We start from the raw sequence: 12,205 nt of genomic DNA, 5'->3' as shown, positions 1-12,205 counted from the left end.
GCAGAATATAAAGTGCAAAGATGATATCTTTTCATGTTACAAGTGTTTACTGGCTTTGGCATACAGATGTGAGATCACTCACTACCAATGTGTATGATAACCAAATCGGTTGACAAATTCAAGCGAAACACGCGAACCATTGTCGGATAACCCATGTTTTATGGTACATATCTATATATATTTCAAAACACACATGAAGAAAAGGGTAAAAGAATATACAAAAGGTTCAGGGTATTAGGGAACTTATGGGTTACAAAAGGGAAGGATGGTGTCTCACGGTGATCACAATATGTTATTCCTCTTGCCACAGAGCTATTGACGCCGCCGACCAGATCAAAGACCACACCCCAACAAAAAAAGAAACCTATAGACAACCACCTGGACTCTTCTCTTTCCATCCACATAATTTGATGAGATTTTAATATAACTACTAATGTCGTTCAGGAGCATTACCGATCAATCTACATTGTTCCGGTAGCATCGTCGATATCACTTCTCCATTCAACGCAAACAGCTCTCCGTCTATACCACAACTGTCATGCGTCTGTTTTCCCGCCTTTATCTTCACCGACTTCACCTGATTCAATTTTTTCAATTGCATTTTGATCAAACCATACTCTCTCGTCTAGGCTTTAACACTAGCACAAGGAAGAAAAAAGATTTACCTTTACACACTCGACGTATGGAAGCGAAAGGTGTCGACCGGTTTGCAGAAGGATAAAAAACCTAATCAACCTCAGTCTTCCACACCCGTGAACCAATAGCATGTCCATTGTACCATCGTCATGTTCTGAATTGGGAGCCACGACTTGGGAGCTTTGCACGGTCCGACAAGCGTGGTTACACACCATGATCCCAAGGAAATGTCCTTTTCTAGCAACCCATTTATTTTCGAATCTCGGTGTCATGCTTTGATTCCGCAGTCCTGTCTCTATATCCTCCGGAGGACCTGGCAGCTCGATCGAGTTCTCTACATCCCAAGCAGATGGTTCGCTGTCCCATTTGGGTCCCGTATCCCAGATCGGACCCGGGTCGGATACAGTAGATGAAATATCTTCTCTGTCGTGGGCACCGGTGTTTCCCCATGAACTTCTAGTTGGAGGAGGATCCTGCACGGATGTTAACCCCATCCATCCTTTATCCGATCTTGACTTTGACCTTGTCCTTGGCCAGCTAGGAGTTGTTGACTGTCCTTGAGGATGAATAACCTCTGGCTCAGCTGCGACATCTCTTCTGCCAGAGGACATGCGCTTCATTTTAGGATCTATTCCACGAACATATTCAGATGGCTCGGCGCTGGCATGTGTGCTGCTACATGTGTCTAGTTCGCCTGCGCTTGGGGACATTATAGAGTCGATACTTGATAAACTGGAGGCTCTAGGCAATCCTTCTCTGCTTGATCTCCTCATTACATCCGTGTAGAGATCTTGCACATCAACAACTTCCCTTTCAAGTCTGGTTTTGCCTTCTGGGTCCTCTTTTTGCGCCGGAAGATATTCCACTTCGTAGCTGTACTTTGGCAAACACATGAACTTGAGAAATCCAGCTACTAAATAACGCATAGGACCAAAGCGTTTTTGATATTTCTCGGAGAGCTCCAAAACTGCAAATAATTAATGACAGAACAGTTTAAAACCCCATGAATTTTAGGTAAAGCAAGCGAAGGCGACGAATATTAAACAACATGAAAGTACTGGTATAGCTCAAACACGAAATAGTATCCATAGCTCAAACACAAGTGAGAACCGTAAATGAAATGTACAGACATTTCCAGCAGTTTGCACGAGTTCAGTGTGTTTTATGTTAACCACAGTATGCTAGAAGAATAAACGATTTTTCATCTTCCAAATTCATCATTCGAAAAGAGTAATGCATATTCTGACAATGCTTAGGATTTTATGACAAGCAAGCGTATTAGGAATCGATCGAATGTGACAATTGACTGTTTAAAAATAAACTAGAATTAACCCCTAAAATGCATGCAAGATACAAACAGTTGCAGACACTGGAATGAACAAAGAAGCTTTTTTTTTTTGCAAGAACAAAGAAGCTTTTTTTTTTTGCAAGAACAAAGAAGCTAGATTACATAACCATAACTGATCACACCTGATAAACTATTCATTAATGGAAGCTCTAACAAGACAACGCACACAGGTATTCTCACTTACCATCGCTAACAAAACCATAGTAGGAGACAGTCATTCCAAAGTGTACTACACCCGTATGAATCCATTCAACAGCAAATACATCAGTAGCTGTTAGGCCACCCTAAACCAACAAAATTCCTTTGAGCTGAGAAAAGATAAATTGCGCAGAGAACAAATAATGTTGCTAGCCATTCAGAGCTCAAATTACCTTCACAATAGAGAGTGCTGCAGAAATAGGATCTCTAACACCAAGAACAGTCCAAACTAACGAGTTATCAGAGCCAGCAGGAACTATTCCAATTGGGATAGAAACTCCTTCTTTCTGATTGTTTCGGGTAAGTAGACCATTAAGAACCTGCAACATTGGAACAGGACAGGCAATGAGATGGAAGTTCATTTAAAATAAATAGAATGTAGGAGAGGTTAAAATCAAGGGCTCTATTTTCCATGCATCTTAATCTACCTAGAGAGTTCTACACTGAATGAAAAATTAACAAAGAACATTCTCATGTGTTTCACTCGAGCAAGTAATTCCCTATAAGATGCATCCCAAAGCCCTCGCTCCTGAGGATATGAGTTACTAAACTCTTAAAATGATTCAGCATGCTTGCAAAGTGGCGTGTAACACGCTGAAACAAATCCATAAAGGTCCGCTTCAATACAAACTTGGTTCAGAAAAATTAACATGAACAGCAAATCCATAAAGGTCCACTTGGGCAAGTAACAGAGCATATAAGATTAAGAAATATCAGTTTGGTATAACATGAACAGCAAATTCTCGAGCTTAACTCCTAAAGAAAATATAAAACCAATGAGCATATTTTAGAAAAGCTAACTATCACACCTCATTGATGATTCCGTCACCTCCAACACAAATGATACCTGGAAGAATTATCAAGATCTCATAAGTAATAATAGAAATATAAGATGAAAATACACATATTAGAAGCCGATACGTGTAAATCATATCATTAAGTGATAGACCAAGCATAGGTACCGTCTGAGCATAAACTAATGTCGACAGTTGAAGCCAACTCTCTCGCATGACCCGCTTTATTCGTTTTGACAACCTCCATCTTAATCCCGGCCAGCTGTGAGAGTTTAAAAATCAATTATTTAAAGAAAGTTCCATAATATGTCATGATGTAGACTACAGCTACAACATCCAAAATAAAACAAAGATGGATAAGGGTTACCTTAAAAATTGGCTCCACTACATCATTAAAAACTCTGATAGATCGTCCATGCCCTGACCTAGGGTTCAATATGACAAGCATCTTAGGTGCACTCTTACACCTGAAGACCAACTCAGGAGGAGTATCAATAGGGACCGAAAACAATTCAGACGAACCCTGTTTCTTCTTAGAGACTAAAGGATGCGGCAAACAGTTGATAAACAACTGCTGATCTGCAAAACTAGCCACCCACTGAACAGCTTCTTCCACAGTAGGTGCGATAAAACGGAAATCTTTACGGCTTCTCTTCGGTTTCGTGAAGCAACCTTTACCAACAGGATAAGCATGCACGGTGAAATGCTTGAGACCGACATTGTACGTCAACTGTCAAAAAAATAGCATAGATAAGTTTCTTGACTCTGTAAGTGTACTACTCCAGGATTTCAAGAATAAAAAGAAAAAAACTATACCGAGACAACATCATCAAGCTGTAGCACGTTAGAGGCCCAAACCAAAGCTCTCCTAGTAAGCCTTGCATCAACTGCTTTCTTGTTAAACACGTCAGCGGCATCATCTTTCCCTCTCTTATCCAACAAAAGCTTCCCTGAGTAAACAAGACTACCTAACAAATCAGACTTCTCATCTCCTCCTCCACCTATATCAATCCGATGCTCATCAGCTTTTGCTTTCTCCTCTGGCGAAGACGCGGCCTTAATCTTCTTGCCACGCTTCTCGGGGAACACGACGGGGGAAGACTGCTGAGATCCTCCCGTGGCGATCTGAGAGCAGAGTCCTAAGCGTCTGAGTGACTGTTGTTGTCCCTGAGGGACGGATACTTTTAGAGAAGGAGTCCGATGCACGCCACTCTTCTGCATATCCGTGAAAGCTAAATCGGAACGATTCGAGAGATGATCAAAGCAGCGAAACCATTATCGGATCCGATTACGCGATTCCGAAGCTTTCGTTCCTATAAGAAGATTCGTACCAAAGGATCGATTCAGCGTTTGACCGTAATCCAATCAATGAATCTGGAGACTAATCGTCGCTTAACCAAAAGAGAGAGAGAGAGAGCTGCTTATTAGCTATTTCGTTCCTTACCTTTAGTTTCTCGGCGGAGAAGTGATGAAACGACGCCGGATCGGAGGATCTGAGAAGAAGACGATGATGGCGGAGATGAGTCGAGTCTGTTAGATTCGCGATTTGATTACGACTATACATAGCCTTTATTGGACTTTTATTTCCAATATTTTAATATATTTTATTTCATTTCTCTCATCGCTATTATTTTAATTTCTTTTAACTTTTTTTGTCAAATTTCTTTTAACTTTAATTTATGTTTCTATATTTTATCCACCCATTTTATCCTCTTCATTTCGTTATCTGCAAAATAAATCTAATATTCCCTTTACTAATTTTAATTCAAGTATAATGTTTTCATTTCCAGTTGTTAGATTTGAGTTTATATATTAATTTGATTCAATTATTTATTGTACACTTATAATAGGGAGGACCATTTATAAGAAGTTTATCTAATTAACATATATAAGATTTACGATAGTAGCTTAGAACATAAAACATGACCATTTTTTTTCTTGTTTTCTACGTTAAACATAAAATCTCCCTACCCTTTTGAAAATCATTTGCTGATGTATTTATTTATATTATTGTAAAAAACACGAGACATAAAAAAGTAATATTTTGAAAGAATAGCTATAAGAACTAATAAGAAAGTCAACCACAGATATACCAAATTTAGAAGAAGAAAAAACATGATAATGGATATTGGTGATGAACTACTAGGGCTTGAGTTTACCAGGTCTTGTTTGCTGCTACTATTAGATCCCTCCGAACATTCTGAATTGTGTGACAAACAAATACAACTCTTAACAATGCTTTTAGATTAGTCAATATGTTTACTAGCTCAATTAAAACTAGTTAACTTTTAGAGAAACGACGATGTTATGTCAGTTGATAGCTTAGCTTAGTAATAACTTTATCATTAATCAAAAGAATGATTAGAGAAGGATTAGTGGAAGAAGTTTGTAGACGGTAAGATGGTTCTTCTCGAAGGGGACCATTCCCATAAAGATGTCATACAATAATTATAAGTAAAAAGTTATATATACGTTCAATGTAAGATACAATTCGACCAGAAGTGTAGCTTCATGTATAAGAATTGTTAAAAGAGAATCCTCTACTTTATAAAAGCCATTATTGTTTTTGTGTTAGTTAAATAAAATCTCGAATTATATATACAAATGATGCAATTTCTGGATGGAATATTCATTGCAATTTCATACTATATACAGCAAGACTAAGACGTGAGCAAAATCCTTTGACCATCAAAATAAAATAAATCGGGTTTTAAAAAGGCCCAGGCCGAAAAACACTACAACAAATCTTGTAACTTCATCTTCCTTTTAAGAATAATAAGGCCCAAGCCCAATAACACTACAACAAAATCCGATTAAAAAAAACAATAAATCGAATAAAAATCCAAAATGCCGCAAAAAAAAAAAAACTGATTCATCTTCTTCACTACTCCAACTAGACTCCCCCCAGTCACTGCCTTGCGTCACTCGCCACTTCTCTCTCGCTCCGTCCTCCTTCAACTCCTCCTCCGGATCAAACATTCCACCTCAGCTCAACCTCTCCGTAAAACCCTTCTCCGAGGTAACAAACGTTTCGACGTCAATTTCTAAAATTAGGGTTTAAAGTTCCAACCTTTATCATCATCATCATCATCATCATCATCATCATCATCAAGAAAGCTACAACCTTTGTAACTTGACAGGGTATTACAACAACTAAAATGGAGGATCACATCGAAAAGGCGAAACCTTGGAGCAGAAAGAGGTCGAGAAAACCCAAAAGTCTGGTCTTTGAAGGATGGGGTTCGAAGAATCTGATGAACTTTCTCGAGTCGCTTGGTAGAGACACCACAAACAAGATCTCCGAGTACGATGCTACAGACATTGTGAGGAAGTACATTCGCGAGCTAACGCATCCTCTGAAGACGGCAACGAAGAAGAGGAAGAAGACAAAGGTAGTAGCTTGCGATGAGAAGCTGAGTTTGCTTTTTGGGTGTCAGAAGGTTAACACAGCCAAGCTCTCTGATCTGGTAGCTAAGCATTACGTTGAGAATCAGGAGGATGGAGACTTTAATTATCTTTTGTACAGCTCCGAGGAGGAGGAGGATAAGAAGCAGAGATTGGCTTTGTTATCAGATAAGGTTGTGGAGAAGCCTAGAGGGAGCATTGCTGCTATAGTTAGGGATAACGTTAAGCTTTTGTATTTGAGGAAGAGTTTAGTTGAGGAGCTAGCTAAGACGTGTGAAACGTTTGAGGGTAAAGTGTTGGGAACTTTCGTGAAGATCAAGAATCCTTGTCATCAGCTTGTTCAAGTGACTGGTAAGCTTTTTCTCATATGAATCCTGTTTTGAGATTGAGTTTTGATTCATTTGTGAATCTCTTTTGTGTTTATCTTAGGTGTGAAGGAGTGGAATCCAATTGATGGTCACTTTCTGCAGGTTACAAACTATTGTGACTATCTTAAAGATGTTGCTTCCTCTTCCCTGTCAGATGAGGACTTCACTCAGGTGGTATCTTATAGGTTTTACATGACATATACTGCTGCTACCTGTTTATTATCTCTCATAGCCTTTTTTGGTTAACTTTTGGCAGGAGGAATGTGAAGAGTTGAATCAGAGAATGAAGAATGGGTCTGTGAAGAGACTTACAATTGTAAGTTTCTTAATTTTTTGATGTGAAGAAAGCTTGCTCTAGTAAAACTGTTATAGCTTCAACTTGCTCACTTTAGTTTCTTATTCCAATGCTTCTGACTTATCATGGACAGGTGGATATGGAAGAAAAAGTTAGAAGTTTGCATGAAGATGTGACAAAACATGTATGTTTGCTAGCTTTGCTCTCTTTATTCGATATGATTTAATCAAATAACATTACCTCAAATTCTATCAACTAAAACTCTAGACTTTTTTTTTGGTGGATGTGTTTTTAGTGGATTGCAAGAGAACTTGTGTTGTTAAAAAGGAAAATCAATCAAGCCAGTGAAAAGGGATGGAAGAGAGAATATCCTTTTTCCTTTAAGGCATTACTATTAGTATTGTATATTGAGGCGAGACACACTTTTATGCTGTTTATTGTCTTGACTTCTTAGTACACTATCTCAGTATCTGGACAGAAGGGAACTTCTAAGCAATCCGGAAGAAAAGTCAAGGCTATTGCTTGAAGTTCCTGAAGTTATTGCAGAAGAGCTTGAACCTGAACGTGTAGATGATGATGATGTGAAGGAGGATGCGGAAGAGAGAGAACTTGTTGTTGTTGCACCAGATTCACCGGAAGTTGTTGCAGAGGAGCTTGAACCTGAACCTGAGCTTGCAGAGGAGCTTGAACCGGATGTCAAGGTCGAAGATGACCTCATGGAAGCAAACACTGAGGTATCCATTGAAACTCCCAAGCTCCGTGATGAAGAAGACCAACCACCACGGGCTGCTTCTGCACGTAAGTCCCGCATCCTTGCCTTTGCTTAAACTTGTTCTGATTGAACGATTGATCAAGATGAATGTCTCTTTACACACCATTATCGTTTTGTGATTGTTGTTTTGCTAGCTAGATTGAACCATTACCTTCTGACTTGTTTGTTTTCTTTCATAGTGAAACACTCTGGAACTGATCTAGACCCTTGGTTTGTGTGTATTATTTTGCAGGTGACAAAGATCTACTTGAAGATGTGGAGGAGAAACCACTGCTAGAAGACAGCATCATCACACAGAAGGAGGACTCTATCAGTGTTCAACCTCAAGCTCAAGCTCAACCAAACCCACCAGAGATTATTGAACTGAGCGATGATGATGAAGAGGAGGACAATAACAATGCAGCCTACCTAAAGAAGTGTGATCCAAAGAAGAAGATGTGGTGCTATGAGTTACCTAAAGGACAAACAAATGGACCATACTCCCTCGCGGATTTCAAAAGGTGGAGCGAGCAAGAGTACTTCGTTGACGTTCCAGATTTCAAAGTCTTTAAGATAGGAAACAGCATCGAATCTGGAGTCCTCCTCACCAAGCTTCTACCTCACATCAAAGCCTAATCCAACAAAAAAACTCAGTTTGAAACAGCGTGCATCTTTAAGTTGCTGTTGACATTTTTTTGTTTGTTTGTTTATTTCTCTGTAAGTTGCAGTAACTGAGATTTATTGAAAACTTATGTGTTACATGTGTCTTGTTAATAAAGAAAACTTTCTGGTGTTGATATTAATACTCAACAGGTGTCTAGTGTTTTGCTTTGTTGATGATACTTGGTCTATGTATTACTTACTGTATTAATGGCTCAGTATCACTCCTTGTGTCCTATACCCTGTGTCTAGTCAATCTCAATAGTTTTTGTCGTTTTCTGTTTCTTCCAGACTTTATAATGGGCTCATAATACACTAGAGAGAATGTTTACTTCTTCTGTCTAATGCCTTGTTGTAGTTGGCTTTGCATGGTAGATTGTGTATATTAGGCTCACGAATCTATGTACTGTAGTTTGGTTCCGACTATGTATGCTCTTTGATGAACATATGTGTCTCTCTCAGGAAATGTTGAACTTGGCTGCTAACAAGGCGGTACAAGAGGAGGACGAGTTGTCACCAGAGAAACTGGCGATAGTGAATGTGGGAAGACAAGACAAAGAAGCATCTGGAAGAACATGTTTCCAACTTGATGTCATCCAACAATGTTCAGACGCTAGGTACCATGCTTGACACTGTTGTCTTCTAGAGAGCTTTGTCCCTCTTCTGCATCAATCTGTTGAATCAACTCTTTATCTGTTTCTCCTAGCAATCGACAAGGTTGCATTGTACTCTGTGATTCCTATTTCAGTTTTCTCTCTCATGCTAAGTTCATTGATAATGGGAAGAGTTTAATTCCAATTAAACTAGTCATGATTGTTTTTTTTTTAAATTGAAAACATAACTGGTTTTAAAACAGAAACAGAAAGTTATATAAAGAAAAACTCAGTAAATTGAAAAGTTTGATCATTCATTAGACTCATCAGGAAGAGGATTCTCAAAGTTGTTGAGACTGTTCCTCATTGTTCTCCTCCTACTGATTCCAACATTGTCATTGCCTTTCCTCATCATCTCCACAAACTCTCCATAGTTTATTTGTCCATCCTACAAGAAGCAAACACCATTCACATTCCTCTTAGCTTCTTTATAAAGGAAACAGCCAAAAAAAGATCTTTGTGAGGCTATACTTACATTGTCTTGATCAATGTCTTTGATCATTTCATCAAGATGTGAATCTTTTATACCAAACTGGTTCCAAGCCTGTTGGAGTTCTTCCATAGTGATGCAACCACTTGAATCTTTGTCAAAGAAAGAGAATGCAGCCATTAGATTCTCCTCTCTCTCCAGCTTGTTCAAGTGGATTGTTGCAGCCAAGAACTCTCCATGGTCAATTGTTCCACTCTCATCAACATCAGCCTGACACACAATCATAAGATGATATTAGATAAGACTGAACAGTGAAAAGTTAATAATAAGGAGAGAGTAGCTAGTTACAGCGCGCAGAAGTTCTTGGATCTCTGATTCCGCAAGCTCTGACCCAACACGTCTGATACTATCTTTCAACTCCTCAAACGTGATGGTCCCACTGTTGTCTGTGTCTATCATCTTGAACAGTTCTTTGAGCCCACCGATCTCTTCCTCGGAGAGTCTCTCTGCAACCACGCGTAAAGCCATCTTCTTAAGTTTGTTCATCGCAGAGAACCTCTTCAAGCGGGACACTACAGCAAAGTCCAATGGCTTATCTGGTGCAACAGTATCATCCACAATCCAAGGGTGACCTGACAAAACAGGAAAACTTGAACCACACACTAGCAAGAGTTTACATCAACTTTATTAGCAGTCTAAAGCTCAAATAGGCAAGAGAGCTTACACAAGACTTGATGAGCAGTTAGCCTTTTCTGTGGATTGCTCTCAAGCATTTTCCTTATTAGATCCTTGGCACTCTCTGAAATGCTAGGCCAAGGATCGGTCTCAAACTCCACGTTACCCTGTCTAATCTTTCTGAAGATCCCATATTTAGTTCCTGGATACAAATATTGGAAACATTAGATGAGAGAGTGAAAACTCTGCGACCTATACATCTCTCTAAGGAGAAAGAAAGTATAACGATATCGAATGAGATTTGATTTGATTGCTATATAAGGAGAAAGAAAGAGAGGCAGTGGAGAATCTAACCAGCATTGAAAGGAGGAAAACCACATAACAGAATGTAGAGTATAACTCCAGCGCTCCACACATCACATTCACGGCCGTAATGCTTATGCAAAACCTCAGGTGCAACATAGTATGCACTTCCAACAAGGTCTGTAAACGTTGCACCTGTGGACAAGAAACAAAGAAACAAAGACTTGTGTCCATAAAACACACAGAAACACACATGCAAGGGTTCAATGAAACATTGTCCTTGAGAATATAAAATTGTTGTGAACAAATGCAATTAACTTCAAAAAACACAAAGAAACTTGAGAGAATAAAAAGCTATTGAGGCAAATATCTAGGATTTATAAACTAATTATGTGAATGAATAATTTATAATTCTTTACTCATGTCTATATTGGCCTCAAAACATATATTTTTTTTAGGAAAACATTATTCTCCCACTAAAAATATAATTTCTAATCCTAAAAATTATACCGAACCAGACTCCAAGATTTAAGTTAATTCCAGAATCAACAACAATCATGGACCAAACCAGATGAGAATGAGCAAAAGTCAAAGGAGGGAGGGGGGGAGAATCAAAAATCAGACCTGGTTTGTAGAAAACAGAGAGGCCAAAGTCAGTAGACTTAAGAGGAGAGTCTTCATCACAAGAAGAGAACAAGAAGTTCTCAGGCTTAAGATCTCTATGCACAACACCAAGAGAGTGACAAGCCTCAACGACGCTAACAATAGTCTTGATGATCTTAGCAGCATCCCTCTCGCTGTAATGACCTATCTTGGCGATTCTATCAAACAACTCACCGCCTTCGCAAAGCTCCATCACGAGGTGCACGCTGGTATCATCCTCGTACGTGCTTTGTATCCGGACAACGTTGGGGTATTCAGACAAGTGATGCATTATCTGGATTTCCCTCAAAACGTCGTCGTAGTCTTCTTGACAGAGGAGCTTCCTCTTTGGGATGGATTTGCAGGCGAGCTTTTCACCAGTCTCCTTATGGGTGCAGAGGGAAGTGGTTCCATACTGTCCTTGTCCGAGGACACGACCAAGAACGTAATCGTCTCTCAGGTTCTTGGTCTTGTAAGGGAGAACCCATCTGGTTCTTGATTCAGTAGCCATAGTTTTTTGAGAATCTGAGTTTTTTTTTTAAACAGAGGAAGATGAAAACAATGAGGAAAGAAACTGATTTGGAGGCATTGAAGAGAGGGAAGTTTAAAGACTACTTTTATTGAAATAGCTTCACTTTGAGTTTTTGTTTTTTCGTTTCACATTAAATGAACAATTGCAAGTAAATATTCATTGCTTGACTTGGTTGTTTTAGGTGGAATATGTTGTCAACTAATAGTTATTAGCTGTTACAGATATATATGAATTAATTGAACATTTCATTGACCAAAAACATTAAGTAAATATTTTTTATATATAACTAGAACTTGATATATGCCGTGTTTGACTTAATTTGTAGTCGATGTAAACTCATAAACCACAACCACTAATTTTATAAAATACACATGTATTTTTATGTTTTATAAATTACATTTAGAACAAAATATATTATTTTAAAATATAGATGTTTGATAATAATTTTTTATCTGTACATAATATTATATCTAAAAATTTATAACTACATGTAATTTGATGTAATTGTACCATTC

General features: G+C 38.6%; 3 protein-coding genes across 3 annotated transcripts; 1 reads left to right on the top strand and 2 right to left on the bottom strand.

The window, feature by feature from the left end:
- Positions 1-117: 117 nt before the first annotated feature.
- Positions 118-4,568, bottom strand: LOC108834806 (sphingoid long-chain bases kinase 1). The gene is made up of 9 exons (XM_056990009.1): positions 4,421-4,568; positions 3,793-4,289; positions 3,344-3,706; positions 3,145-3,238; positions 2,992-3,029; positions 2,356-2,502; positions 2,169-2,268; positions 666-1,603; positions 118-577 (listed from the first exon to the last, which is right to left on the bottom strand). Exons 2-9 carry the CDS (start codon positions 4,195-4,197, stop codon positions 431-433), a joined length of 2,232 nt encoding a protein of 743 aa, XP_056845989.1. The 5' UTR covers positions 4,198-4,289; positions 4,421-4,568; the 3' UTR covers positions 118-430.
- A 1,268-nt stretch (positions 4,569-5,836) lies between these two features.
- Positions 5,837-8,600, top strand: LOC108806599 (uncharacterized protein At5g08430). The gene is made up of 8 exons (XM_056990010.1): positions 5,837-5,995; positions 6,117-6,732; positions 6,811-6,920; positions 7,006-7,065; positions 7,178-7,228; positions 7,340-7,411; positions 7,503-7,842; positions 8,049-8,600. The coding sequence occupies exons 2-8, from the start codon at positions 6,135-6,137 to the stop codon at positions 8,429-8,431; spliced, it is 1,614 nt and encodes a 537-aa protein (XP_056845990.1). The 5' UTR covers positions 5,837-5,995; positions 6,117-6,134; the 3' UTR covers positions 8,432-8,600.
- Positions 8,601-9,247: 647 nt separating this feature from the next.
- Positions 9,248-11,790, bottom strand: LOC108811292 (calcium-dependent protein kinase 12). The gene is made up of 6 exons (XM_018583336.2): positions 11,141-11,790; positions 10,568-10,711; positions 10,263-10,415; positions 9,887-10,170; positions 9,584-9,808; positions 9,248-9,496 (listed from the first exon to the last, which is right to left on the bottom strand). Exons 1-6 carry the CDS (start codon positions 11,667-11,669, stop codon positions 9,359-9,361), a joined length of 1,473 nt encoding a protein of 490 aa, XP_018438838.1. The 5' UTR covers positions 11,670-11,790; the 3' UTR covers positions 9,248-9,358.
- Between the last annotated feature and the right edge of the window lie 415 nt (positions 11,791-12,205).

This window comes from Raphanus sativus, chromosome 6 (assembly GCF_000801105.2).
Source record: "Raphanus sativus cultivar WK10039 chromosome 6, ASM80110v3, whole genome shotgun sequence".
Lineage (NCBI taxonomy): Eukaryota > Viridiplantae > Streptophyta > Magnoliopsida > Brassicales > Brassicaceae > Raphanus > Raphanus sativus.
This window is presented reverse-complemented; position numbering and strand designations above follow the sequence as displayed.

Coding starts and splice junctions, on each gene's coding strand:
- LOC108806599 (XM_056990010.1), top strand. CDS start 6,135: ATGGAGGATCACATCGAAAAGGCGAAACCTTGGAGCAGAAAGAGGTCG. Junction 6,733..6,810: donor TCAGCTTGTTCAAGTGACTG/GTAAGCTTTTTC, acceptor TGTTTATCTTAG/GTGTGAAGGAGTGGAATCCA. Junction 7,843..8,048: donor ACCACGGGCTGCTTCTGCAC/GTAAGTCCCGCA, acceptor ATTATTTTGCAG/GTGACAAAGATCTACTTGAA.
- LOC108811292 (XM_018583336.2), bottom strand. CDS start 11,669: ATGGCTACTGAATCAAGAACCAGATGGGTTCTCCCTTACAAGACCAAG. Junction 10,171..10,262: donor AACTGCTCATCAAGTCTTGT/GTAAGCTCTCTT, acceptor CTGTTTTGTCAG/GTCACCCTTGGATTGTGGAT. Junction 9,809..9,886: donor TCCAAGAACTTCTGCGCGCT/GTAACTAGCTAC, acceptor ATTGTGTGTCAG/GCTGATGTTGATGAGAGTGG.
- LOC108834806 (XM_056990009.1), bottom strand. CDS start 4,197: ATGCAGAAGAGTGGCGTGCATCGGACTCCTTCTCTAAAAGTATCCGTC. Junction 3,239..3,343: donor TAGTGGAGCCAATTTTTAAG/GTAACCCTTATC, acceptor AAACTCTCACAG/CTGGCCGGGATTAAGATGGA. Junction 578..665: donor CATACGTCGAGTGTGTAAAG/GTAAATCTTTTT, acceptor AAATTGAATCAG/GTGAAGTCGGTGAAGATAAA.